This window comes from Salvia hispanica, chromosome 2 (assembly GCF_029641045.1).
Source record: "Salvia hispanica isolate PSC_SH4W2 chromosome 2, Shi_PSC_v1, whole genome shotgun sequence".
NCBI classification, from domain to species: domain Eukaryota; kingdom Viridiplantae; phylum Streptophyta; class Magnoliopsida; order Lamiales; family Lamiaceae; genus Salvia; species Salvia hispanica.
Window position 1 is genome coordinate 2,559,544 of NC_142693.1, and position 27,386 is coordinate 2,586,929.

Genomic DNA, 27,386 nt, shown 5'->3' on the forward strand with positions numbered 1-27,386 from the left:
GAACGTCGCGAGGATATCCGACGTCCTCACGAACGTCTATTTCCGACCTAAACCTTCACAATAGCGGATATCCAGTCGGACTTCTGCGACGTCCGCACGTGGAGACGCTCTTAATACAATATCCATCAATATTATGAAATCTACCAAAACTTTTTAGCTCAACTCAACTAGATCTCTGTTCATCCCTCCACGCGCCCCGTCCGCGCGTGCCCATTTCCCCTCGTGCAATGCCAAAACTTCTCTACTTAAACTCGCCACTCTCAACTTCAATTAAACCCCCTCTCTCTCCGTCCAAATCCCGAAATTAATTCAATCACAAGATCCAATCCCGATGCCGACGCCGTCGCCGGAGCAGCCGTTCAAGTGGCACTACGCCGAATTCGACGACCGCAGCTTCCAAATCCGCGGCCACACCCTCTTCTTCGTCGTCGTCCTCTTCTCCGTCATCCTCCTCGTCGCCCTCCTCTTCCTCTACGCCCGCTGGGTCTGCCGCTTCTCCTCCTCCTCCTCCCCCCCTCCTCCACGCGCGCCGCCTCCTCACGCGCCGGCGCGTGGCCTCGACGCGGCCTCCATCGCCAGCCTCCCGATCGTCCTCCACGGCCAATCGGAGCCGATCAGCTCCGACGGCGAGTGCTGCATATGCCTCGGAGTGTTCGGCGACGGGGACAAGGTGAAGCTGCTGCCGCGGTGCCGGCATTGCTTCCACTCCGAGTGCGTCGACGCGTGGCTCGTGACTCACTCGAGTTGCCCGCTCTGCCGCGCCGCCATCCGAGTCGACTCGCCCGTTTGACTCGACTCGCTCTTTTCATTTTTTATTATTTTTTTATTTTAGGAAAAAGAAAAAGAAAAGAGGCCCTCAAAATGGGGGGAGATTCTCTCTTTTTTTTTGCATAGATTTAAGGAGAATCTATTTTGCTGGGATATTGTTGCATTGTGGATAATTGGATAATTTTAAATGAAAAATTTATATATATGGATAATTCTGTTGTTGTGTCGTTGGGTAACTGATTTTAGGTGAGAATTTTTGTTTTATACATATGGATTCGCAATTTTTGTAGTAGTAACTTTATTCCTATGTTGAGACTTGTGAAGGTTGATGCTACGCATTGATATATTTGATGCTAAAATGTGAAATTAAGGTTTACTTCTAATAATATTGATGTCATTTTTTATATAGTCATCACTCTATTACTAACTCATCAATTTGATTTGCATTCTTAGTTAAATTAAGGTTTACTTTAAATATACAAAATTCCTCCTCTAGTCAATAGAGGATTCTATCTCATTGAGTCATCTCAAGTCTCAACACCATATTATCAAAAATATTATACTAATAAATAAATATGCATTAAAGAAAGAAGAATAGAATATTATCATAACGATGCATCCATGCACAAGAGAATCAACTATAGTCTATAGCATAAAAATTATACTACTATATGTCATATTTTAAAAACATTAGAAATTTCATAATAATATTTTACTATGGGTGTTACTAATAAAGAGGGCAAGTGTCTATCAAACTAAATAATTAATCCATTACATTATACCACTACTTCAATTAATTTAGTAAAGATGATGTCATCATTTAATAATACAATAGTAAACAAGGCTAAAGAGTTCAGTAGCACAGTTGGCTTCCTTTTCACTCCTCAAATAGGTGTTCGCAAGGGCAGCGCAGTTGATTTCGGAGGGGCAGATTTGTATGAATGGTCAAGGATCAAATCTCACTATTGTCGTATAGTTGCAACACCTCTCAGGCACAAGTGTGAGACCTTGGGAGACGGGCTTCTAGCAGACAATGGGTTAGGCCCTCCCCCTTAGCAGGTCACTACGTACTCTGATTTAACACCTCTCATAATACTGTCGGATCGGGATGTATGGGACCCTTAGAGTTGAGGTTTTAAACTTTTTTTTATAATCGTAAACATGGATATGCTATAATCACATTCAAAATGAAATTTAGACCGCGAACATGCATGCATTTTAGATTTTGAGTAAATCTAAAAGAATATATTGTTCTGTTCCTAAATAGATTAAATAAGTCAATTTTTCTAAATTGGTCAATCAATTTTGTAATGGACAATATCATACCTAGAAAATTGACCAAAACTCAAGAAAGGTGTTAAAGTACAAATTAAATAAAATATATACTCCCCATTTGGCCTAATTGCATACTTATCTTATTTTATAGAGATCTTCCATCCACCAAATATAAAATTAAATAAAAAATGTGGCCTAATTTCATTATCGGAACTTCTGATAAATTGGCTGGTCCCATTTTCTTAAAGAAGTGAAACGTGGAATACATAATAATAAATAAATCAAAACCACTTGGTTAAGTTATCATAAAGTAAAAGATCGTTTTCATTTTGGCTGAGGATAAAAAGATAATTAAATAAATTTGTAATTTATTCAAATGCGAGAGTGGAAAAATTGTAGCGAACAATGTTTGATTCATATCGAATGGAAATCTATTTAATTGTTCTAGTTTAGTAGAGTATAGGTTAGAATTAATTTTATATTTTATCTATTTAGTAAGTATGATTCAAGTTTCTTTTAAAATTATTATTACTGTCATTAATTTCAAAAATTAAACAAAAATCAAAGTTCGATTATCCATTATTTATATAATTTCAAAAAATTAATAATATAAAATTGGAACTTTGTTTTATATTTTATTTTTAAAATTAACGACTTTTTTTAAAAATTTAATGATAACATAAATTAAACAAGTAGAGTACGATGTTGATGGATGATTGATGATTACTAATTTTTCTTTCAAGTTGAAAACATTTCGTCTTTTTTTATGTTATTATTTTATTTTTCATTTGTCTTTTTTTGGCTGTGTGTGCTTTTCACCTACTTATTTTAGTGATAGTAACTCAAGCATGTGCCTAATAATTTAATTTTTATTTTATGTTATCTACTTTATGCCTAACTTGTTGACTGTATAATGCACATTGGAGATTGATGTTGGTTACTTGGATTAGACATTACTTTATAGTTATTCTTTTACAGCTTGTTAAAGTGTTTTGCTTTGATAATTGTAACGAGACGAAAGTTAAGTATTACACCTAAACCTCACTTCAATTTCACTAATTAAACCTAGTGCTATAAACTAAGTAATTAGTTGTAAGTCCATCTAAATATATATAACATTACATGATAAGTCATGAATAAAGTAGTGCATATGGCAAGCCGGGTTATTAGTAGTCATCGTCTTATCGTTAGTGTGTTAGTCTACTGTACATACTGAATTTGTAGTGTGATTTAGAACATTCACAATGACGGCTTATAGACTCGGAGGCTCGAGCTACCACATGCGCTTGGGACACACTTGCGTCTATCGGCCAATTAGAGAATATGAGAGGGCATATATTGTAGATGCTCTTATTGGTAAATTTATTTGTTTACTAGTACCAAAAAATTACACACCGAATTCAATAATTTACCTACATTAACTTCAAATAACTATGCATGGTGACTAATGGATTGATAATAAATAAAAGGAACTAATTTGAACATGACACGCACGTACATATACCCATAAATATATGCATTCAAATCCTTTTTTCTATATACTGTCCAAACATTCAACTGAATCTCAGGCCCACGATTTTGTCATCTAACGGTTAGATTAATGTCACGTGTCATTTAATAATGCAGATTTTCATTCTAATAATGTACACTAACTAATAATGTAACATTATAGTCTAATAATGCAGTTGATCACAACCATCCAATTCAAGGATCCAAGGATTGTGATCTGTTTGAAACTTAACACTAAAGAGCTGTGAGCACCCTAATACACCCCTATAACACTAATCTTTAAAAATGAAAATTTTATTCTACTTTATAAATACTCCTATAAAAAAGAATAGGGAAATATTTAATTTCTCTAAAATAAACAGACTAAGTCACTAAGTCCATATTTTTTAGAATCTTAAAATAGTAGTGATACCAAGAAACAAAGTGATATAATTTGAGCCCATATTCACACGGGCTTAAAGAGATCGGACCGGAATTAAATTAATCAATGGATTGAATTGATTAGTATCATATGATAAATTTCATAATATATCAAAATTGGGGATTTGGATCCTCTCCAAACAAAATTTGGATCTTCAATATTTTTCTACATTTTATTATTTTATCGTAGCATCTTTTATTCTTATAAATATTAGAAGCACTATAATATCTAATCATCAAATAGGAACTTTATATTTAGATTATGAAATCAATTATATCATTCACAAAATAAAATTAATAATTAGTAAAAAAAACACTTAAAAATAAAATATAGTAGTCCATTTTTGAGCTCTCCCACTTGCATATAGTGAGCTCTCCCGCGCCCGCCTTATGCTGAGTAGGGGCAATGACGAACACTTTTATTTTCTGTGTTCGCCACTGACAAAGGGCATTTGACGGAGAGGCACAAATCCCTGCTTCATGCTTCTAATCCAACAACTTGCCCAAAGTGTTTTCCATATTTTTAAGAATGTTTCTCAAAAAAAATATATATATCCACCATAATTGATGGCCTAATAATGCACCATGTTAATCATTTCCCTTGGCCTTAACTTGACTAATAACATTTCCCTCCTATTCCGGAAATGCTTGGCCAAATCTTCTTACATGCTTGCAATTATTAGGCAAATACCAAGAAACCTCCTACTTCACTCAATCCCACTTTTCAAACAATCTATATGGTCCAAACATTACATTTCTACATGATTAGGTACAAACCCATGAAAAAACTCTACCCCTTTATCACACATCCAATATGAATATCACTCGTTCAAAAGATTTAAATATATAGTTGAGTGTGGGGATGAATATAAAAAGATTACAAGCTCACTTGCATCTATTTTCACTATAATTAATTTTCTAAAAGTAAGGGGCAAGAAAAATCATAAATATTAATTATAATCCGCAACTTTAAAAATCAACTGAAAACCCTGATGCTGGATTCGTTCGCAATTTTCCCACGATGATTTTTTGGAGAAATTGTATTCGATGTGACAAGTCGAGAAATCATACGTGGATGTACCACTGGTGAATTGAATGATGCCGTCTATTTTTAAAGAAAGGGCGTAGGTCGGTTGGAATACATCAACAATATATTACATATAGTCGATCAGTTTTTCGTCGTGGTATAATCGCGTTCAAATTGTATGGTTTCTCAAGTTGATTTTTAAACCCGTAGAACGGACCATTTGATCGGATTTCATAATTTTCCCGGCGATTTCCCTTAGTAAGTTCAACGCGGAGTGGGATAAAAGAACCGCTGCCTCTTGCTCCGGGCGCCGTAACCCGACCCGGACGAGATGAGGAGCCGGGTAAGTGCCATTTTAATCGAACCGGTCTGGTTCGCGGCAGAAGGGGAAATGACGAAATTAGCCCTGATCCTCCCTCCCAAGCTCGTGATGTCGGCTTCGACAATGGCGGCTTCCAGCGCCTTCAGCGCGCCCCCGATCTCCGCGAAGAGCTCCGGTCGATCGTCGCAGCAGATCGACGCCTTGATCTGCTCCGATCCGTCTTCAACTTCATCGACGATCACCTCGTCGATCTCGCTCGGCACGCCGCTGCTGGTTTCGCTCGCCTCCTTCGCCCTCTGCCGCTGCTCCTTCACGTGATCCACCACGTGCCCCAGCAGCGCCGCCTTGTCCATCTGCATTGATCGGAATCGATCGATTCAGTGAGATTTCGATTCGATTTTGATTTGATTTTGATTTTGATTTGATTGAGAGAGAGAAAGTACCTTTTCGGATTTGGGGATGAGTTTGCGGAGAGTGGAGAGCTGAGCGTTGATTCTGTCTCGGCGGCGTTTTTCGGCTTCGCTGTGGCTTCGGGAGGCGGAGGCGGCTCGGTCGTCGGCGGCGGCGGAGGGAGGGAGGAGCCACGGCGGTTCGTCGGCGTGATTGAAGATGGGGAAATAGCAATTTTCCATTGATTGGGAGAAGGGGGAAAAATGGTGAGTGAGAGAGTGAAGAGAGGTTGGTTTATATATGGAGAGATGGTGATTGGATATCACTATATTCAAAGGGGATATTATGGTAACGATATGATTGTCCTTTTCTTCTATTGTTGCCATTTTTTATTTCTTTGTGAATAGTAATTATTTAGTTTGTGTTTAAGATATTACTCCCCTCCGTTCCCGAGTAGGAGTCACACTTTGACCGGGCACGGGTTTTAAAAAATGTAAAGAAAAGCAGGTTGAAAAAGTTAGTGGAATGTGAGACTCATTTTTTTATATTAATTAAAATGTGAGTGAATTGAGTTAGTGGAATGTGAGACCTACTTACTATTTATGGTAAAAATGAAGTGTGACTCTTAATTGGGGACAGACTGAAATGGAAAATTGTGACTCTTAATCGGGGACGGAGGGTGTATAATATTTGGAATTTTGGATAAATACACAATACTAAAAAAAAACTGAGATTACCGACGGATTATTTCGTAAGTAAGTCTTGAAAATCTTTCGATAATAATGAAAACTGCGAATTATCAATCGATTGACGATAAGTTAAAAGCATGTCGGTGAAATATTTATCGATGGATTACCAAAGGATCGGCAATGTTAATGGAAGCGGTTTTTGGAAAATTTATCGTTGAATTTTGATAGTTGGTAAATTTTAGTGACGGCTGCGAACATTGCTGTGCTGCAGTGAAATGGGCCTAAAAGTTTCATGTATGGATTTTAATAAAGGTGGTTGAAGTATTGTGAATGACAAAATTGCCACTTGCGTTGCAGTGTTGTGAGTGAAGAAAGTTGTGATCGTTGTAGAAATAGTACGTCAGGCGATAAATTAATGATAGTAATCGATATGTTGTAGGACAATGTCAAAATGGACTATGTTCAATAGGTATATCAAAAATGTAAAAATGGATTATTTTAGGAAATAGAGAAAATATATAAATGAAATAAATAACTTATTGTAGAATAATGTATGTTATATGATAGAATGATTGTTTTAGGAAATAGAGAAATTATATAAAAATGGATTATGTAGACATGATGAGATTTGAAGTTGGGGGAGTCTTGGATGGAGAGATTGTTGCTTTGACTCATGTGTGAGGTGATGATGCAATATGATTTAAGCATTCAAACTTTAATATATACTCCATATTAATCTCTTGATCTACTTTTTGATTATCGTAGTGTTAGTGGTTCATTTTTCAAAATGGAACATTTTTACTTTAAATTCAAAACACTACTTTCTTGTTTTACGAATATTGTTTCATTGTATAGATTTAGCACGTTACAAAATGTCAAAATAGAGATGTAAATTTCATTTAATCTCGGATTTTAATTTAATTTTGAGCAACTAAACAGTCTCAAGAAATCTTATCGCTCTATTTTATACTATCAATAATTAATGTAACAGTGTTAAGTGACTAGATATTTGTCATATACCAGTGATTGAACTAATATTTTTTTGAAACATTATTATTATTTTCTGAAATTTCAATCGTATTTATTATTTTTTGTATTTATTTTCGAATGGCTGAGCGCGAAATGCGGATAACATATTAATTGATGGTAAGTGAACAACATTAAATGTGAAGGATAGGAAATTTTTGGTCATGGTTTTAGACTAAAACTTTTAGTTCACACTCTCATGATTTCATTGGAACATTATCAACAATTACAAATTGGGCTACATAAATTTTAATAAAAATTATTGATATACTATGATTGGAAAGAGAGTTTCATTTTCATTTGTCTTTGTTAAAAGCGATTGATATTCTTCATAAAATTTGCTATATTAACGTATAAACATCACTATTTCTTAAAAAATTACTTAATTAAGATAGGACGGTCTGACTGCGTGTACTGTGCGAGAGCCACATGGGAGTGTGGTTTAGAATAATAAGTGGAGAAAAATCATGTGAAGGCTATCTAAATCAACAGTGCATGTTGAAGAGATAAGTATAGATCTTTGAGAATAAGATCTTTGGACAAATAAGTGGTAGATATAAATTGTTTGAATTTGATGATAACTATCCAAGTGAAGGCATGCAAAACATACTTGTTCTCTCCTTAACTCAATCATTTCACTATTGTGGTCCATTTCACTTTACATGAACCAAATTACGGCTGAAAAAGATAGTGATTCATTACACTACAAAACTCCTTCAATTATTACTTTCACGCCTAAGTCATTGTGTAGGTCCCCTTCTCACATTTCCTAGCTACTTGTAACTATATAATTTGATCACATTTTCGTGATCTCGTTTTATTTGTTAATGACGAGTACTCTTTTCCCCACTATTTTTTTTTTTTTTTTTTTTGAAAGGATTTTGTTGAGAGTTAATTTTTTTGTGTTATAAAACACTTGAAGTCAAAAGATGAAAATGAACATATATAATAATAGTATACAAAAAGTTCATTATAAAAAGCAATAGTAAAATCAAAAGTATAAACAAAAAAGCAAACGTTCTATCAAAAACAATCATAGAAGAAAAGCAACAAATAAACACAAGAAAACAGAAGCAAATGAACAGCTAATAATATATGTCATCCTCATTTACTAAAGAATATTTGTCTCACATCAGTTCCAAGTCGAAGAAGAAGTTCCAAACAACATACACAAAACACACGAAAGTAAAAACCAGATAACTAGTGAAGGTAAATAATACTAGCATTGAAGTATATCAATCAACATTTTTTGAGAATTTGAATGTGTGTTACACTCCAGTCTTTAGCTACTAGCAAATTAATAATAAATACTACTAATAATATTAAGCCAGTTTATCGTACGTGTAGGTAAATTTTCTCTCTTCTTTATATCCCGAAATATACATACTCCCTCCGTTCCTTGTTAATAAAGACATTTTTTTCGGCACGAAGTTTAAGAATAGTATGTTAAATTGATGGTGAAAAAAGTAAGAGAGATGAAGAAAAAATAAAATAAAAAGGATAATTATTTTTTACCAAAAGTAGAAAAATAGAAAAATGACTCTATTAACATGGAACGGAGGAAGTACTGTGTAAACTTCGTTCTTCAATTTATTATCAGATGCATGTACTCTTATATTTTATGTATAAGAAGCAAAATTCTATTTATAATATAATATCATTGGGGTATAGAGAATCTTGAGTGGGTATGGAGGTTTGGTTGTTGATCACTTCTCTCTCTCTTTTCAACTATTGGGATCTTAAAGAGAGAGCATAGATGTCGGTTGTTGGCCTTGTTGTGACACGATGGGAGAACTTAATTCAATGTTTAACATGATCTATTTAATGCTCACATTTTGGCTTTAAGTGTTACTTTAGGTCTAAGTAAATCATCTTCAATTTTAAATAATTTATGTCAATTTGTATGGTTAATATTTATTGTCAATAAAAGAGATTATTGTTAAGGATAGGATTAGGGAAGATGAATTATTAATTTCTACTATCGACCCCAATGAACCTAATATTGTGACTTATCAAGATTCGTAGTATTTCAATTGTGCTTAGAAATGAAAATTTGATTTCTACGTCAACATTATGTATACACGTAGTTGAAAATAATTTTATGATTATCCATCCATTTAGCAAAAATTAGCCAACTACCTATAAAGAGAGAGACCTCAGTTGGTCTATGAAAATAAGGGTCAACTTTATCATTGGTCACAAACATGTTGGCGCGACTAACTCTTTCCCCATGCCACCGCTACACGAGCCATCATTCTGAGTCGTCAGACTCTCAAGAAAAGCACTAATGTTGCAAACCAAATACGTGTATAAAGTAGAAAAATAATATTGTTGTGCAAATGATGTCAACTGAATAGTGTAATACTTAGATTTCAGACTATACTGACATCCCTACCTACAAGGATCGACGGATCTGATCATCTTTCATATCATGTCTCGTGTTTCGAATTCTCGAGAATAACATCAACTCACAGTAACAACTTAAACAGACTGCAAAATGGTGGTAAAAAAAAAAAAAAAAAAAAAAAAAAAAAAGCCCTAAACACATCACATGTAATCTAGAAACATAGTACCAAAATTGTAACGAGTTGTTGATCTTGGTTTAGGTGTAATTAAACGAAATTGTACTGGAAAAATGTCCACTATCCTCACGTCCATGTCATGAACATAAATGAGCCTAAATTAGGACAGTATCAGAAGCTAGAATCCAAATACGAGGTTATTCTCAAACAGTTGAATCACACCAAATCGATGGACTTTTTCACTGCGATTAGTTTCTTGCATAGTTTGAACTGACATGCCCAATTAATGAGTAATAATTACACATGGGATCGTTCCAACCAAATCAAAACCAAACACCTCAGCTTTGCATTTGTCTGAAAAGCTTCGTTGTGGGTGAGAAGAAAAATCAAACTTCGTGATTACTATTGAAAAAAGCCCTAAACTCTGTTATTTTAGCGACATTTATTGCTTAGATTTAATATGTAATGTCTAAGCAAGCATTTGCATCCATCCTCGTATAGCCAAAAGATGAATTGGGTTACTCCTCCGTCTCAATTAAGTTGAGTCAAAACTTTTGGATACGTAGATTAAAAAATTGTATTGAAAAGTAGGGGAAATGAATAAAGAAAAAAGATAAAGAGAGAGAGGAAAGTAGGTGATGGAATAAAGTATATGAGTTATTGGATGTTTTGTCGTTTTGTCAAAAAAGGAATTGACTCAACTATCTGTGACATCCGAAAAAGGAATACGACTCAGCTTAGTTAAAACCGAGAGAGTACTACTTAACTTGGAACGCCAATAAAAATACAACTAATTTTTATATTTTATCGACTAAGATCAATATCCGGAGAGAAGTATAACAACACAATGAAGAAAAAAGAGTCGATTTATACTTTGGGTAGAAAAAGAGTCTAAAGTTGGTTGAACAAATTTTACTGTTGAGGCTGTGTGTGTGTGTGTGTGTGTGTGTGTGTGATAGTAAAATTATGTCACGGAGTGAGTGGTATTTGACATAATTGGTCGAACTGCAGATTTGAAATCTTGATAGAACCTTTGTTCCGAGAAGTGTGATGCTCGTTTCCTCGCAGCAGCGGCCATCTCAAGTCGTTGGGATGCCGGCATTCTAATAATGCTAAGGATGGCATCTGCATATTCTTCCAAAGTTTTCGCGAGAAATCCTGTTTGCTTTCCATCTTCGGGTAACACAATGTCCATCATAGGGCCAGCTGAGTTATGTGCTGAAAAGAGGAACGAGACTGTGTTAATAGTGAGGAGAAGGCGCTTTGCATAAACTAAATATGGATACGAACCAATTGGTATGGCACCGGCAGCCATGTATTCCACCACACTGATGCCAAAATGCTCGTCCACCATGGAATGAATTCCGACTGCAGCACCGCCCAAAAGACTCACCAGCTCGCTGATGAGGATAAAGAGAACAGATATCAAGCTTATCGTCGTAACGTGTAAAGAAGTAAACAGGCTGTCGAAACTATAAGCATGTGAAATGTAGGGAATATGATATTAGAACAATACTAAAGCTCCTGTGACAGCTAGCAACTAAGATGTAATCTCAAAGATATATACCGCTGTGAAGATGTAATAATTAATACACTAGACGCGCTGTGATTCCTAGTTAAGTGCATAGTTGGTTGACACTCCAATGAGGAAAATACATAAGCACTGGACAGGTCTTATGATGATCAGTATTTAGACTGCACATTCCGGACAAGTCTATGTAACGTGGATAAAAAATAGTGCATACCTGTAGGTTACATTTTTGTGGAATTCCACATCACTATCCAATTTAAGCTCCTTGGTCCGATCCTTCAAGTGTTGCAATCTTTTCTCATCGGCTTCATTCCTGCAGCTCCCAACAAATTGTAGCTTCGGTCTTGGCAGATCTGAATCCAAAAGCTTGACGGCAGCAGCAAATGCCTCAAGTTGAAGCAGATGTGCCTGTTTCATAAGAAATCAAAATCTAAGTTGAAAACTCACCAATACAGGGGAGAACGGACCCAGAAATGAATGATTCCATAAGCATGGGTACCTTGGTCGGAAAAAATGCCCACCTTCTCTGGACGAAATTGAGCCACGGAAATAATCTTTATTGGCTCCATTGACCTTTCTAATGCCAGCATCTGTTTAGAGACACATACCAAGATTTATAGAAGCAGACTGAAATCCATACAAAATAAAGCACAATGACATCTAATATGTGATCAAGATAAACCATCTTAATATTGCCATCATACATAGTATTAGTACTTAAATTTTACATTCCCCTATATATCATATGCTAAAGAAGCATTAATTCAGTTTCACCAAGTGAAAGAAGATCTGTTTGGATAATCACTACAAATATCTGTAAGCATGGAACAGAAAATGGGATATAAACTACACACCTGAAGACCAGAATTATCACAGGGAGGGTAGACTCTCTTGATACGGTCTGGAATTCCCCAAAGCGTTTGAATATGAGATTGTGTCCATGATGAATTAACCATTGCAAGATGTGCATGAGAGCCTACAATTCCATACATCAAGCTGAAAAGCTTATAATAGATGACTTTACACTGCGAGAAAAAGGCACTGGTAGGAGAAAGTAGTGTTAGGTTCATCAAATGTGGAAATTCAGGAAATTATCATTTTCATATGATATCTTGTGCATATGCCACCAAATGAAGGAAAAAAATACATATTAACTTCATCTGGGTATCAGGAGCACATAAAAAAACAAACGCAAGGGAGATAAATGGCACAGCATCATATATTCACAAAATTTTCAGCAGCAGGAAGATACAACAGAGACCTGATAGAAAAATATGCCGAAATGTGAACAAAGATTGAAGTAAGAATCGTACCTCTTAGCAATCAAAGTATCATTGTTATACATAGAGTTCCGTGCATTAACCCGGGATAGCATGTCTAAACTGATTGTAGGGTAATGCGTGTAGCAAATAATTTTACATCCAAACATCCATGCAACCGGATATGTGAATGCATACCCACTGGTATCAAAATAATACAGAGGAGTGTATGCGCATAAGGCTTCCCATGAAAGGTACATCGAACCAAGGCTCTGACAGATCATAGTGAATCGAGGATAAGTAGTCTCATCAATCCATTTCCTTTTATAAAGATGCACCACCTATCAAAGCAAAAGATTACCAAAAAACCTATCAGAGCAAGTCATTGCTACAGTCTTCTAATTGAAATTCTCAAAGCCATGGTAAAGTGACACAGTTTTAATCAGTAGGAGCTCTACTGGCATAATCTTCTGCTAGTTATCAAAACAAAGCAGTAGAAAACATAAAGAGATTTATGATTTCCAAACTACCAATCCTGCTTAGAAACCACTTTACAAAGAGAATGAAAACATTCCACAAACATTACACTTGATGCACATACAATGCTACTGGAATCCACATTCACTAAACCATAATCAACCTAATTTCAAAGGTAAATCATACATAAAAACAGCACTGCTTCTTTTGTTCTACATGGAAATTAAAAATCGTGCATCAATTTAAGCTCATCAAAGCAATACATAACCAATATAAACCAAAGGATAGCAAATTACTGAGGGAGATTAGCGTAAAACAGCATTTAGTAGGAACTGAATGTACCTTCGGACGGCGGATCAGCTCGACGCCGAATCGATCAATCGCTCGAGCGGCGAGTGTCTCAGGCGAAGCATCATGATCGCCTGTATAGACGACACAATCGAGGTCAGGAGACTCCTCTTGGACGGCTTTGACGGCGCACCATAGCACTCGCTCGCCTCCGCCGCCGTCGTTGGTGTAGGGATGGAAGAATCCGACGGAATTCCTCCGCTTTCGGCGGTGATAAACTACGGCGAAGAGGATTCTGACGAACAGCGCCAAAATTAGGGTTGTGAGAGGCAGAGTCAAGATGCGGAGTGAAGCCATTGAACTAACGGCAGTTGAAATTCAGCTGAAAAGGAGATTAATAGCAAAGGCTTTGTTAATTAAGGTTTTTATTTATTATGCATTACTCCCTCCGTGCTCGAGTCACACTTTTCCATTTCGGTTCGTCTCCAATTAAGAGTCACACTTCATTTTTACCATAAATAGTAAGTAGGTCTCACATTCCACTAACTCAATTCACTCACATTTTATTACAAAACCAATATAAAAAAATGGGTCTCACGTTCCACTAATTTTTTCAACCAACTTTTTTTTACATTTATTAAAACGAGTGTCCGGTCAAAGTGTGACTTCTAATCAGGGACGGAGGGAGTACTACATTATAAAATGCCAAAATTGAATTGTTATAATAACAAGAAAATAAAAGTAGTATTTAGGAGCATGAAATTATGAAATTTTAACGAGATATATACTCTAAAAATTATTTGATGTGTGTTTTGGAAGGAAAGGTACTCTAAAATTTGTTTGATGTGTGTTTTGGAAGGAAAGGTACCGAGTACAACTGATTTCTCATTACAATGCATAAAATATAGTAGTATTATTTTTATCATAAAAATATACCCATTTTGTGCAAATTAATTGTATTTTATTTTGCCATTTCAAGATATTCCTTAAGTATTATACTCGTGTCTCAATTTATGACTAATTCGAATACATTAGATTAACTCATACAAGCAAAATTAGGCGAGAGATAAAAGAAAATTAGTAAAGAATAGACCCTACCGACTAATTAAATAAAAATGACTAATCTATAAACAAATAGACTATATAAAAGTGAAATTTACAGTGCACTATACCAACCAATTTCTTTTAATCCATACCCAAGTCAAACTAGAACATTTAGTGGACAAATAGAATTCAAGACTAAATAATCACAATACACAACTACTAGTTGTTAACATATTTCACCTCTAACGAGTTGAAGATCAAATTTAGTCACACATTATCTTGAAATTAGAGAGCTCTAATAGTCACATAATCTTAAAAATAAAATGGGTACAAAGTTGACAAGTATTGAAAGATTGAACTCATCACTACAAAGAATACAAGCTACAAGCATTAATTTGATAGATGCAATAAAATATAATGTTTCTAAATCGAGGAAGTATTATATTCAAACAAAGGAAGAAAATGACAATAAGCAAAGTAGTCCGTAATATTTGTTTACCAACAACTGCTTTTTAAAGATACAAAGTAACCTCGGCTTGCTTGCGGCCTAGAGCTGCAAAAAAATGCCTCACTACCAAAGAATATAACCCAATATCCACACCCTACCACATTTTCAAGCCCGAGCTACGACTCGGGTCACTCCACCACCGGCCCCTTCAACTGCTAGGGAAGCGAGGTACTTGACAAATGACTACTAGATAACACGAAAAAGACCATGGAAATCCTCTTCTCACTCACCAACTATCTGAGAATTAGCTCGGGCTCAATAAGACCCCATCGATGGCATTCCAAATGGCGGCATTGGAGGCATTCCCATGCCCATGCCACCCATGGGCGGGGGTGGCTGAGGAGCGTAACCCCCTCCCATACCCGGGCCACCCATGCCTGGCGGGGCCGGTAAAGCAAGAGGCAACAACTGGGCGTACATATTCTGCAATATGGGGACAAGATCGCAACTTAAGTACAAGAACAGATGCAACGACTGATCTGCAAACAGAACATGTTAGTATTCATACCTGTTGCATGATGACATCTTTCTCCTCGCTTTCTTTAGCCTTCTCTTCCTTCATAGCCTCAATCTTGTCCTTGATTAGCTCATCGACTTTGCCAGAGTATTCACGGATGAACTGCAATATGAGGAAGAGTTGGACATGGTTACGAACTTACATATGCAGCAAGCGCTGTAAATATTACGAGCGACCTAGGGATGTGCGTATTATTAAGGTGAGGAGAGAATATTGTTACCTGTAACAGATAGGGGAAGGCAAAGTCAATCATGTTATTCACCCAGGCTAGTTCAAGTGCGACATCCGGGCGAATCAAATCGTAACAAACAAATAGGCAAGAAGCAAAGCACTCCTTTTTCCCCTACAAATCATAAAAACAATAGTTAAGACACCAGAAATCCAAACATCGACAATAACTATTTCACATGGCTTCACAAGAAAATTTGAAACACATATCTCATGCACTATGATAAGTTGCCACAAACTTTAAAAACAAATTTCAAAATATAAGGTGATTAGCACAAATTAAAACGTAGTCGACCAACTGCTAAGAGCAACAAGCATTGAGTCAAACAATTTGTTGGTTGATTACAGAAAAAAAATGTGTTAAGGTAAAAAGAGGAGATATATTGTATGTAATTCCTAATCATAATATTTTGATAACTTCAGAAAGGAAGATCTTATATGTAATTCAGTGGCGTACCTTTTCAATGAAGTAAACTAGCAACTCTTCAGCAAGTTCACGATCACCAGATTGTGAAGCTGTCTCCATTGCATCTTTGTAGAGGTTATCCTTCTTCGACAATGCAATTGACTGCTTCCATCTGCCCGCCTTTTTGTAGATGTAGGCTGCTACACGCCTCATCTCAAGCAGTTCGTGCTTCTCAATCTGTTCGGACAGAAAAGATAAGATATTTCAAAAAATTAATGGGTCACAGATGATGTATGTATAACTATTTTAACTCACCTTTTGGGCAAGGCCTATCAGGTCGAAGTTATCATGCAAGTCAATCGATTCACGTAGTCTGTCATAATCTTCTTCTTCTACATAGATCTCATTCAGAGCTTCATTCACTGCAGAGACATTGTTGCTCTGGACTGCAACCATATATGGCTTAACAAGACGTAGGTGACCAGCCTAAATGGAGAAAATGATGTCCTTAGAACAATATTAATGCTGATGCTAAAAAATCCAATACCAAACACTTGCAAAGTTAATAGGCATATATAACATATTATTTCAAAGTGAACCTTTCGCATTATGTCCACAACACGAGTGTGATCCACGCGAAGAGCAAGGACATTCAGGACATCATTGATGAGATCTGGGTGCTCTTGCAAATAGAAATGCACGGCCTTGTAGTATAGTTCCACATTGGCAACCTTGACAATAATATCTTTGAATTGCATGTGATCCCAGGCTTCAGGTGAATGGTTCATGACTGTGGTTGCTGCATTATCGAACTCATCATACTGAATGTACAAGTAAGTAAGTTCTTGCCAGTGCTGCTGTTCATCACATGCTCGGATCAGCTTGGGGATATTGAGACGAGTGGAGAACAATTTGATGTGTTCCATGAGCTTCTCGTGGCGGTATCTAGCATATAAGACACCCAGCTCTGTAAAGATACCCATATGTGCACGTTCTAAACCTAGACCGCTCTCCATCAGGGATATTAGCTCATTGAAGCATCCTCTATTCTGATAATAGTCACTAACCTCTTCCAAATCATCCACCTACAAGACCAAGATAATGTTAAATGGTCCCATGATATTATAAGTTCATAGCTCTCTTATTTTGATAATGGAAACTGATTTTATCTTATGAATACAAAATATAAACGGTATAACTATAGACTACCTGCACAATGATATTAAGACCACAAATTTGAGCCAAGCGGAACTCCTCAGCATCCACACAGGCAAAACAGACTTCTTTCCATGTCTTTGCACTATTAGCTTTGCGAGCTGCATCAACAGCCCCTTGGAACTGCTTCAACTTAACTAAAGTGCAGGCCAGCTTGCCCCAGTTAGATGTAAAAGCAAATATAATCTTTGCAGCCTCGTACAAGGCTTCGTCATACAAGCGATCACCAACATTCGGCAAATTTGCAACATTTGGCATGAGAATAAATTCTTCAATGTCACCCAGCCTCTCAATCTTGGCATATGCATAAATGAGCTCACTATCCACTTTGGGCTCCTTTGATTTCTGCCTGACCATGAGAAGGTACTTCACTAGGTCGTGATAAACATCAGCATCCTCAGCAGCCTTGATCACTTCCAGAAATTGGGTCGCATCATCTGCACGAATAAATGATTCTATCGCATCGCTAACTAGGCCTTCACGAAGCTGAGCTTTAGCAACTTGACTCCAAACAGCATCCTCTTCAACACGATAAGCAAATTCAACAGCTCGGTTAATATCCCGAATGTTGTCAAGCAACACATTAACACCCTGGACATTCAAGTTGAACTTCTTGAAAATAGCAAAAGCTTCTTCGTACAATTGAGCATCCACAGCCACCTCACCGACAGCTGGTCCATCAAAGTTATCAAGTCTATTGATATAGTCCATCACCCTAGATGGATCAGCCTTGATTGCTGTCAAGATAAGTAAATTTTGCAGATTAAAGTTCCCACTGAATGCTGAATTTTGAAGAACAATCTTTTCAAGCAACTCAATTAGTTCATGAGGAAGGTCAGCTGTCATAAAAGCTTTAACAGCAGCAGAGACTTGCTCTGGACTTTTGCTTTCAGGCAAAGCAGTAGATACAACTTGATCAATGAGCAGCCTTCTGAATTCATTTTCAGGATCAAGAACTTTGGCCCAGAGATCGCCATCCATTCTTTCAACAACATACCTGAGAAGAAAAAGATGACAGCAGATTAACTTTCTAGAAAAAAGGTATTTAAGTAAGAAACCATAGAATAAAGCCATTAATCACAAACCTAGACTGCAGCTTGAACAAAGAGTTCTTATTTGTGACATTGATGAGTTCATCATCACATTGCCCTCTGCGGTATGCAACAACAGCAAGTGTAGGGTCGCGCTTCTCACAGTACTTTCCCACAACACGTGAATCATAGTACGGATTGGTAGTGAGGAAGTGTTCTGGATTGTTGTTGCTATCTATTATGATTTTACCCAAAGCATTGTGAACATGCACATCCTGGCTTCCTTCACTCACAAGATGCTCCAGAAACTGGGTAAGCAGGCGAAGCCGATTCCTGCACGACAGAGGTCATGCATAAGGATATCAAGGAAAAACATGCATCCAATAAAAGCTGAGAGAGCAGATAGAGTACCTTTTCTCACACTCCTCCACAAGAGGTTCAACTGGAAGCAGAGAGCGAACAGAAAGGATAAGGCCTTTAATGAAATCTTCTGGGCATTCATCATCTAACAGCTGTCCAACAACCAATGGGGCATTTCCTGGATTCACCTATTCATAGAAACAGCATGGTTAGCTTTGCAAGGTTAACAAAATCTTTGTCCAAGTGATAATTTTCAACAGAAATACAAACCTTTTGCACATAGCCTTCAATATAGCGGAGCATGTTGTTAGAGTACAAGTAATGTGTGAGGTCAGGCACAAAACCGAAGCGGTCACACACATTGATTAGTGGACGTGCATCAGGGAGTTTTGCTTCCATCAAAAAGTTCTTAGTCTTTTCAGGATCGTAGAACTCTGATTCTCTTGTAACACGCTCGACCTCTTTAATTTGTCCAGTCTTAGCAGCTGCCTCAATATACTTGAAGTGAATTTCAGGATCCTCACTGCCAGGTAATAAATAATTAGTAAACCAATTAGCAATCATGTTGAGTGGAAAAGGTCAGCCACTCATGCTAGAAGACTCCTCGTAAATAGATTACCTGGAGCTCAAATATGATCCTAGGAAGAAATACAATCCCTCATATGATTTGAACTGCTCAAAGAGCTTAATGCATGCTTCGACTCCGAGATGTTCACAATATTCCTTAGCAACCTGCATAATGCAGAAAACAACACAACATAAGACAACTATCACAGACAATGATTTTTAATTCATTTGATTAAATCCAAGGGTAACTTTATAAAACACTTTAGTGTTGGAGTCTGGAAAAGCATCAGAAACCATAGTTTTGAAGGGAGTCAAGGGACAAAATATAATAGTAATATGGAACCGCATTTGTAACACTTTTCATAGTCATACCTGAACAATTATCTGAAGATTTCCTCTTAAATTAACCAATAAAAGATCCTTCATGCACTCCATTGCCCATTCCTTGGAAAGTGTCCCAAAGAACTCCACAAGTGCCTGAAACGATTGGCCATAAAGCACTATTAAGACCAACTTATGACAAGGAAAAAATCAACTAATGTTTTACAAACCTGTGGCTCAATTGCATGGGTGTTCACAATGACACGCTTGATATCAGGCAGCTCGGAGTAATGCTACAAATAAAAGTCAATTGATCAAGACATACATGAATAAATACTTCATATACTTGACAGTATCGGGTATCCCAAAGAAGAAGAAGAAGAAGAAGAAGAAGAAGACAATGGCCAAAACCTGAAGTGCCCGAATGTAAAGACCAGCTTTCTCACATAGCTGTGCTACACGTGGCCTGTCATAGTGACTAAACATGCCATTTGCCAAAATAGCATCAGCAACATTTGGAAATGTCACAAGATTTATCTCCAAGACCTGTACAAAAAAAAAGTGGTCATGCCATGTTCTAGAAAGATTCAAGTAAAATGATGTTGACTAAAAAACAGGATGAAAAATCGTTATTAACCTTTGTTTGCAAGAAGCCATGTTCTGGTAAATTTGGTTTCAAAACATCCAATAGAAAAGCTGTTGCTTCACGGATCAAGTTCCTCTGGTGCAAAAAAAAGTTCAAGGCCACATATATATTACCAGATTGGCTTACAAGAAATAGCAAACTGAGAAGAGGATTAAAAATGTTGGCAATGTAAGTCAGAATAGTTTCGAAACAAGACATATACGAACCTGAAGAAACAGATCGGTAATGGTATTATAATCAACAGGACAACCTCCTTCCATTTGAGACATCATCAGAGCAAAATTAACAGCTCCCTGTAGGCACACAGAACATTATAGCTCCAAATGATAACTACCTAATATTATAAGTCATCAAAAAACAAGAGTTTTGAAACAATACAAGCACACATCCTAATATAATGAAAAGATCAGAATTTTGTTTAGTATACCTGAGGATCTGCACGAAGAATGGTTTGCAGAAGGAAAAGATAGTCAGGTGTGTACCCAACCTGTTTCAAGATAAATAACTTTCTTTGAGCATATTAAACAAAGGATAAGAACATTAATAGCGAGACCTGGCTATCTTAAACCCATACCTGTTTCGAGTATATCAAAATTTTGTCAAACTCCCGACGCTCAGCAAAAGCAGCCACAACTTTTGGCGTAGCTCTGGCTTTGATATATATTTTCAGTGCAAGGTCGTTGTCAACAGTCTAGAAGGTTTAACATGAAGCAGATTCGTGTCAGGAAAAAGAGATGGGGCTCTCAGGGTAAAGGTAAACAAGTAAAGCAGTAGATACATTAAATCTTTTGAGTTTTCACCTTGACAAGATCTCCAAGTTCCTCACTACATTCCAGTTTGTCTTCAGCCAACCAGTTTTCTAGTAAATTTTTCTTGTTTTGGTTGACCACAAGACGAGACAATTCCAAAGATTCAAATGCATTGAGCTTTCCTTTGGTTAAAAGTGTTCCAAAATACTGCAACAAAGGTGGCGTCTGCCCAGCTTGTACAGGAACACTCTGAACAAAACAGCGCGTGTTAATGAATGATATCATTCGAACATTAGTTCCACCAGCTGCACACTTGGCAGTTGGCACTGAGGAAAATCATTGATTGGTAAAGAACATAATGTACCTGAAATTTGGCAACAGTATCAGGTGTCCGAAGGATGCCTTGTGGAGATTCTGCAGCAAGCTCTGCAGCCTCTTTGTACTTTGTCTCAGCAAACAATTCTTGGAAACGCTGAACAACCTGAAAATAAATTGGAGAAATATAAAATCTATTTATGCCCCAAATTTGACTGCAGAAAAAGATGGTGTTGCACTCAGAAATGTCTAGAAAAAAAAAAGCATACAAACAAATGCAAGGAGAAAACTAGGAATTTTTTGTTCACAGGCTTGTCAAATAACATGAGGAACGAAGATAGTTGTAACCTTCAAACTCAAAGAAAAAAACTTACCAAGTTCTCTGCACCAGGTAGGTTTCCTCGTTTGGCAAGATTTACAGCAAGCTCCAGATTGTTTAACTGCCAATAACCATTTAAGCCTTAAATTCTTGAAACACGGACTTCTCAAAAAAAAGATGCTATGTGTAGAAGTTCTGAAGTTGGAAAACGTACTTGCCCACTGACAAAGGGGACAATAGTCGATTCATTCACTGTGGCAAGTAAAACTTGGCCACGCCTATTAATTGCATAGAAACCTCCAACAGATGAAGCTTCAGATGTTAGAAATATTGGGTCGGGGCTTATTCTGTTTCTGTAAACCGCCGTTGCAGTTTCAAGGTCATATACAAATAGCAGGCCAAGCTTTGTGATCACATATGTCAGGCCATACTTATGGGAGATCTGCAAAAAATGAAATATATATATAATAAGCACTGTGAAACAATAACAAGATGCCAAGTGACATGGTTAGCATTTATAAAAGTTCTCCAACAAGGGTACCTGCATGGCCACCGGAAAATCATCAGCAAAATCTGGAGGGAAGAAAAGATCAGCCTGCTTCTTGGTGAAAGCTGGTTTTCCTGAAAAATGTTGGCAGTTGTAAGATGACGAATAAGAGAAAAGGATCATGAGAAAATAGGCACTTGTGATAAATTACCCAACCACTTATATACAGAATATATGACAATGACAGAAAACAAGAAAAGAAGGGAAAATAAACCCACCTGGCTGAGCACCAAGCTCAATAACATGCAACTTAGATGTAGTCTGGCCAGCATTGGAGGTCTTTGTAGCAAAGGAAATTAGAATGGAATCTCTATCATTACCCGGAACCTGTTCAAAGTAGACAGGAAGGTATAAAACAAAATTTGTTCATTGCAACAGCATATTGTATATCACAAATCCAAGGAAATTAATACATACCCTGATAGAGGCAAATGATGCAGCATGTGCTTCAAGGGCTTGGCTACGTTGCTGTTCCACAGAAAATAGCTGCATATTTCCTTTGACGAGTTGTGGCCTCTAAGAAATATATCATCTTACTATGTAAGTTTTCAATAATAAAGAATAGTAACTTAAAAATAAACTGATAGATAGAAATAAAATAATATCTTATGGTCACTGAATCACAAAATATCTGCAGTTGGATTCTATTGAACTGAGTCCCAATACCTAAAATAGAAGGGACAGCAAGAGAAAAAGAGGAGCTACATCATTATCCAATGAGCTTATGCATTATCGTTATATACTTATATGTACAGAACCGGGCTTAACACGTGTTAGATAAGGCTTAACATGTGTTAGATAAGAAAGAAGTAAAATTATTCTAATTATTCTAATCCAGTAAAAAGACGCAAATGACTACCCCAAGCGCATTCTTCCTTCCCGAAATACTGGCATCTAGTAGTATCTACGATTTGGTTCAACTGATTCAAGGTACTCAACAAAATTTAAAACAGCAGCACACAAAGTAAAATCATTGAATTAATTTTCCACAAAAAAGTTCCACGACCAAGTATGTGAACATTTATATTACTCACATAGTCTCACTAGTAGAAAGTAGTGTAATTATATTTATACTGCCAGTTTTGGCATGTAGATAAATGTACATACAGGTACAACATCGATCAGACAATGTGTCTGATAAATTAAGATACAAAAGGCCACTATAGAAGAAACCAATAACTTATGAGAACTATGATGTACAGACACAATGTAATGCAGGAACCAACTTGAAAGTGTTAACTCTTGATGTTAATGAGAGGTTTTAAATTGAGTAACAGCCAGGACTCAGGAGAGCACATCCAAATCTAAACTCATTACTTCAAAGACATCAAACTGTAATAAGAACGCACCTCAGCAGAGCCAGGAGAGATCCCTATCAATACCAACCATTTTTCAGATGGGTCGCACTTATAATTAATTATCTGATTGTTTGCTAAGTTGGCAGCTCTATCAAACATCTTTGCAGGTTCAGAGTCACCTATAATAAAGAGAGATGAAAAGAAAGCACAAAGAGATAAAAACACAAAATTGAAACAGAAGCTAAGAGTATGCCATCATTACCTTCGATTGACCAGTGATACACTGATGACTGTGTAACTAAACCCAACATCTTAGGTGTAATCCACTTCCAAAATACAACCTATTGAAAAACGTAATATCCAGGCAAATCAACACCTAGAATCTAGCAATGATATAAAACATAATGCAATATATAAAATGGGCCAGAGCCTTCAACAAGTAAGAAACTCTTACCTGCTCAGGCATCTGATGCGACTTCAGTTTGGCCTTTGCCTCAATGTTAAATATTTGCAAATGGTCTTGTGTAGTTCCAGGGAGTCCAGCTTCAATAAATTTATAGGGGAAAAGCAATCAGTATTCAAACCAAAAATATAAAAGCATGCCAATTATAAAAATGGATATGTGATACATGAAAAGGAGTAGAGTTTGTTGAGGCAGTTAGATTTAGTTAAGTGCAGTTAAAGGGATTAGTTAGCAGCAAGCCAATTAAGAGAATTAGCTAGTTAATTAGATGGTTATCAAGTAGAATAGCTAATCCTCTATAAATAGCATTGTACTCTTCTTCAATAGGTAACCAATTAATGAAATGAAATATCGTTTTCTCTCTTATCTCCCTCTCTCAATACTCTGTAACTGCCGGTGAGTTCTCCGGTCAAGTTCCGGTGCCTTCTTTGGTGGCTGTTCAGATCCCAGCCGCCCTAGTCTGTACCAATATGCCCCACCCCCAGTTAATATGCCCCTGAGCATGTGCACCCATGAAACAAGGACTTTAGCAAGACAATACCAATCTAGAACAAGAGACACCACCTCAGCTCCCTCACGGCCTCGCTACTTAAAATTAGGATAGCCGACTATTGGTAGCCTATACCACCCCTTTTACGACCACTTGACACCCACCAAGATATCACTGACAGGAATTTAGGAAGAAGCGGAAAATTGGTGGAGAAATAAAAGAGTGAGAAACAGAATACAAAGCAGACAGAGTCTACACCCTGTAGAACAAAATCTGCAATCAGGCTCTGCCACAAATGTGAGGCCTTCAAGAAATTTTGGTTAGAAAAAGCCGTTTGAGCAAGTAAAAAAGTTCCCATCAGTTCTTATCACTCAACTTCTCATGTCTTTGCATTGGACATCAATGCACAGATGTCTTCATAGAAGAATTATGACCATAAACTCGCAAGCATTAAGACAATAAATAAGTGCAAATAATCTTCAGTCTCCTAAACATCAAACACTGTACTCTGATCCCTACTTTAAGTCAAAATAGCAATCATGATTATACTTCTCGAGTCCTTGACATAAAATCCTAAGTTACCCAAGGGAATTTTCCTTGACATAAGAATCCCAAAATACTCACTTCCTAATTCCTATGTTAATAGCTGTTGACCCTTACTCTTTTAGCTGCTTTGGAAGTTTCCATTAGAAAAATAATATTTGATGCTGGGGCATATTAAACCCATAATAATCAGCATAGTTCATTTCTAAATTCCCTACCTAGAACTGCATCTCATTTCTCATTATATAATGGTCCATTGGTTCTGCTTCAAATATTCTCTATGTATTCATGATTGTTGCTTATCGAAAAACATTTGTCATACCAGCTTATGTTAAATGGCAGTTGGGCACGTGAGAGTCAGATATGCAGAGACAAAAATATGCTTTTGGCTAATTTGAGTTCACCACAAGTAAGGCAGACTATAAAGTCTAAATAGTCACTCAGTTATCAATTTCCACATATATGAGGCCCCAAATTGAAATAATTATAATCAACTCTATACATCCAAAATGAAATATACTAACATATAGAAAAATTCTAAAACCGAAAGAACTAATAAGAACTCATTCACCTTTCAGAGCTAATATTCTAGAATTTGGATTCATAAGGGCGGAATCGGCAGTAATAGGACGCCTCAAAGGCTGATTCGGCATGCTCATATCCACAATAACCACGCTGTTTTGCGGTGCAGTCTCCCGCACACATATAAACTTATCAGATTCCATAGTCACATTTGTGAAAGTAATGAACTGCGGATTGATCCCTATGCTAGTCAGCTGCAATCACCACAAGACACAATCAGAAAACATGAATTCCTCCGAAACCAGCTCAAACGAGTCAAATCACAAAATCCTAACAACACAATCGTTAGATCTGAGATCAAAAGTAAACGAGATTATCAAAAGCAGCTCCGCAGTGATCGACAGTGCCAGCGCATCGCGCCAATCGATAATAAAGCCAAATTGAATCGTTTCACCCGATTGAATAGTCAAAGCAGCTAGAAATTGAATCAAAGTTCGAAATTAGCTCGGGTAAACGATCGAATTGATACCGTTAGGGCTTCCTTCATGGTGATCGGTGCGTTTGCGGCCGCCATGACGACGGACGGCGAGTCAAATCCCTCGTTCGGAGCTCCGGATCTGGTCGAGGATCGTACGAATTGGCAGGAATTACGACGGCGCCTACAGGCGCTCTGAGATCTGGAGCAGCGGAGGAGAACTCCTTGAACCCTCTGGTAACCAACGAGAGTGAGATCTAGAGAAGAAAGGAGATGGAGAGAGCAAGTGGAGGGGTGCTTTCTTTCTAGTGAGAGAAACTAAACTAAGAAATGAATTTATTGGTTTTCTGGTTATATATTATATATATACAAACACGCTTTTAAATGAGAGAGATCTGATCGTCTGGATTTAATTATTGGAATATTAATGAAAAGATTACTACTATGATTTAATTTAATTTAATTTAATTTAATTTAATTTTACAACTTATTTCAAATTCGACCCATTCATAAAAGTGTGTGTTTGATCTTTTTATTTGTAGAAATTCTGTCCTTTCAAAGTTTTTAAAGACCGATGTGATCCTCGTCTCTACCACGAAGTGTATGAGAAGAGGAAAGATACTTTGGTCTGAAGTCTTGAGTTGGATGAAACGAATAGGAGAAGTTATGATTTCCTATTATTTAGGAGCTAATAAGTTTAGTTAAAATTATTGGGATTTATATCTATCTCAATTATAGGACTTAATATTTAAATTGTGTAGTCTATGTTATTAGGATTTGCGTTTAAAAGTCTAGTGAGATTTATTAGGATTAGAGTTAATCTTTTAGGATTTTTTAAATTATTTTGGAACCAAGTTGTATAGCCTATAAAAAGGCACGTTCGTTCTTCTTGTCAGAGAAGAATTTTTTTGTGATTAATAAAAATTGTGTTCGAGTGTTTACTCTTGATTTTCCTATTTGAATTCTTGTAGTAAGATGTTCGGTTTTGAATAGTTTATCGACTTATCAATCGAACGTTTATATTCGATTGTGGCGTCATTCATTCCATAATCATCACCATATTTTACATCGAATTCACATTGTCTGTATTGTAAAATTGTAGGAATGTCATGGCCACAACGAGTTCTTCCAACTTTCATCCAAACTCTAAAGCATGTTCGTGTTATAGATGCTACAAGTCACGGAGTGTCATGCCAAAACTCAATTATCATAGCTATCGCAGACCATACGGTCGATGAGAGGCTAATTCGTTCGGAGAGGGGCGAACCAGCGAGGCTCACATCAAAACACCTTTGTATTATGATCTAGACGTACATCAT

General features: G+C 36.8%; 3 protein-coding genes and 1 pseudogene across 3 annotated transcripts; 1 reads left to right on the top strand and 3 right to left on the bottom strand.

Annotated features, from left to right (window-relative positions):
- The first annotated feature begins 219 nt into the window (after positions 1–219).
- On the top strand, positions 220–980 carry LOC125202258 (RING-H2 finger protein ATL66 pseudogene; annotated as a pseudogene).
- A 4,079-nt stretch (positions 981–5,059) lies between these two features.
- On the bottom strand, positions 5,060–5,987 carry LOC125202137 (transcription factor bHLH51-like). The gene is made up of 2 exons (XM_048100484.2): positions 5,765–5,987; positions 5,060–5,674 (listed from the first exon to the last, which is right to left on the bottom strand). The coding sequence occupies exons 1-2, from the start codon at positions 5,951–5,953 to the stop codon at positions 5,264–5,266; spliced, it is 600 nt and encodes a 199-aa protein (XP_047956441.2). The 5' UTR covers positions 5,954–5,987; the 3' UTR covers positions 5,060–5,263.
- Positions 5,988–10,727: 4,740 nt separating this feature from the next.
- LOC125206788 (GDP-Man:Man(3)GlcNAc(2)-PP-Dol alpha-1,2-mannosyltransferase-like) lies at positions 10,728–13,881 on the bottom strand. The gene is made up of 7 exons (XM_048106014.2): positions 13,558–13,881; positions 12,793–13,079; positions 12,334–12,520; positions 12,001–12,069; positions 11,694–11,887; positions 11,239–11,348; positions 10,728–11,166 (listed from the first exon to the last, which is right to left on the bottom strand). Exons 1-7 carry the CDS (start codon positions 13,858–13,860, stop codon positions 10,913–10,915), a joined length of 1,404 nt encoding a protein of 467 aa, XP_047961971.2. The 5' UTR covers positions 13,861–13,881; the 3' UTR covers positions 10,728–10,912.
- Positions 13,882–14,962: 1,081 nt separating this feature from the next.
- On the bottom strand, positions 14,963–26,396 carry LOC125201663 (clathrin heavy chain 1-like). Its single transcript, XM_048099870.2, has 30 exons — positions 26,122–26,396; positions 25,642–25,846; positions 24,029–24,117; positions 23,837–23,915; positions 23,626–23,753; positions 22,694–22,792; positions 22,495–22,603; positions 22,271–22,350; positions 21,944–22,171; positions 21,785–21,850; positions 21,460–21,576; positions 21,147–21,344; positions 20,921–21,037; positions 20,774–20,833; positions 20,553–20,639; positions 20,338–20,421; positions 20,112–20,246; positions 19,931–19,993; positions 19,752–19,856; positions 19,432–19,544; positions 19,083–19,335; positions 18,864–19,000; positions 18,507–18,785; positions 17,416–18,418; positions 16,806–17,291; positions 16,522–16,692; positions 16,258–16,443; positions 15,793–15,915; positions 15,564–15,674; positions 14,963–15,478 (listed from the first exon to the last, which is right to left on the bottom strand). The coding sequence occupies exons 1-30, from the start codon at positions 26,164–26,166 to the stop codon at positions 15,311–15,313; spliced, it is 5,124 nt and encodes a 1,707-aa protein (XP_047955827.2). The 5' UTR covers positions 26,167–26,396; the 3' UTR covers positions 14,963–15,310.
- Between the last annotated feature and the right edge of the window lie 990 nt (positions 26,397–27,386).

Bases quoted from the DNA above. Each gene is read 5' to 3' on its own strand.
- LOC125202137 (XM_048100484.2), bottom strand. From the start codon at position 5,953: ATGGAAAATTGCTATTTCCCCATCTTCAATCACGCCGACGAACCGCCG. The intron at 5,675-5,764 runs GTACTTTCTCTC...CGATCAATGCAG, and splicing joins TCATCCCCAAATCCGAAAAG to ATGGACAAGGCGGCGCTGCT.
- LOC125201663 (XM_048099870.2), bottom strand. From the start codon at position 26,166: ATGGCGGCCGCAAACGCACCGATCACCATGAAGGAAGCCCTAACG. The intron at 20,422-20,552 runs GTTCGTATATGT...TTTTTGCACCAG, and splicing joins TTACCGATCTGTTTCTTCAG to AGGAACTTGATCCGTGAAGC. The intron at 15,916-16,257 runs GTACGCCACTGA...TATGATTTGTAG, and splicing joins TAGTTTACTTCATTGAAAAG to GGGAAAAAGGAGTGCTTTGC.
- LOC125206788 (XM_048106014.2), bottom strand. From the start codon at position 13,860: ATGGCTTCACTCCGCATCTTGACTCTGCCTCTCACAACCCTAATTTTG. The intron at 12,521-12,792 runs GTACGATTCTTA...TTCTCCTACCAG, and splicing joins GATACTTTGATTGCTAAGAG to TGCCTTTTTCTCGCAGTGTA. The intron at 11,888-12,000 runs GTGGGCATTTTT...CTTATGAAACAG, and splicing joins CTCAATTTCGTCCAGAGAAG to GCACATCTGCTTCAACTTGA.